The 1129-nt window shown below is 41.0% G+C and overlaps 1 protein-coding gene across 1 annotated transcript in view; it reads left to right on the top strand.

Annotated features, from left to right (window-relative positions):
- Positions 1-1129, top strand: part of LOC106811438 (serine/threonine-protein kinase MRCK alpha-like) — a 13634-nt gene that overhangs the window by 3442 nt on the left and 9063 nt on the right. The window contains exon 3 of the mRNA XM_014815052.1: positions 427-580. Within this exon, the coding sequence (XP_014670538.1) occupies positions 427-580 (154 nt within the window). The remainder of the gene's footprint in view (positions 1-426; positions 581-1129) is intronic.

Raw genomic sequence — 1129 nt, 5'->3', positions numbered from 1 at the left:
AGACCGTCGTAGGCGGTCTTCCTGAATGCCGTATGCGTTCACGGGGGGGGGGGTGAGTTTTTTAATTTTTTAGGTTGTGCAGTTTCAAAACTCACCGTGCAAATCACGGCTGCACGGCTCGCTAGCTAATACGTTGCACCCCACGCATTCCTGATTTCAGATCTTCCTGTGATACTTATTTACCTCTACGTTTATTCCCGAATTCTCGTGTTATAGGTGTGGATGTAGTGAACAACAAATCATTACAGATATACGAAATGACGTCACATGTCATTCGCGTCGAATGCTCTTGTATTGTATCACTTTCATATTGTCATAGCAATTTCTTTTGTTTTCTTTATTTCACGAGATCATCGATTGCTACTAACTTAAAAACTTTTACATCCATGTTACTTAATACTTAAACATGACGTTTTTAATCTGCAGGCAAGCAGCGTCAACTACGATTGGTGCCGGTGCTGGCACTAGAGGGCGTGAATGTAGACTGGGTGAAACTGCCAGAAGCGAAGAACATCTCTTACTACTGCATTGGTAAAATCCACCAGGGGACGCCACCCTGTGTATTCGTGGCAATAAAACGGCAGGTTGGTATCAAAGACGTTTGTAGTAAATGTGGCACGTTCAATCTGTGATTATAAATAGCCAATTGCCTTTGCAAACGAGATGTGATTCAGTTGTTTAATCTGTGATACTGTTTGATAACAGTTACCTGTTGGTATTATCTGTTTAGTTAGCTGTTCTCAAACATAATACAACAACTACTACTACTCTACTATAATACACACCAGTTAAAAAAATATAAATACATATTAATCAATTATTCATCCAATTGACACGCTTCTTACCGGTATTTGCTTCCTCTTACCTGTGCTATCACATATACCTACCTCACTCATTTCTTACCTGTGCTCGTCTCCTCTCACCTGTGCTATCACATATACCTACCTCACACATTTCTTACCTGTGCTCGTCTCCTTTCACCTGTGCTATCACATATACCTACCTCACACATTTCTTACCTGTACTCGTCTCCTCTCACCTGTGCTATCACATATACCTACCTCACACATTTCTTACCTGTACTCGTCTACTCTCACCTGTGCTATCACATATACCTACCGTCTGTACA

The sequence above is a fragment of the Priapulus caudatus genome, unplaced genomic scaffold, assembly GCF_000485595.1.
Source record: "Priapulus caudatus unplaced genomic scaffold, Priapulus_caudatus-5.0.1 Scaffold540, whole genome shotgun sequence".
Classification (NCBI taxonomy): domain Eukaryota; kingdom Metazoa; phylum Priapulida; class Priapulimorpha; order Priapulimorphida; family Priapulidae; genus Priapulus; species Priapulus caudatus.
This window is presented reverse-complemented; position numbering and strand designations above follow the sequence as displayed.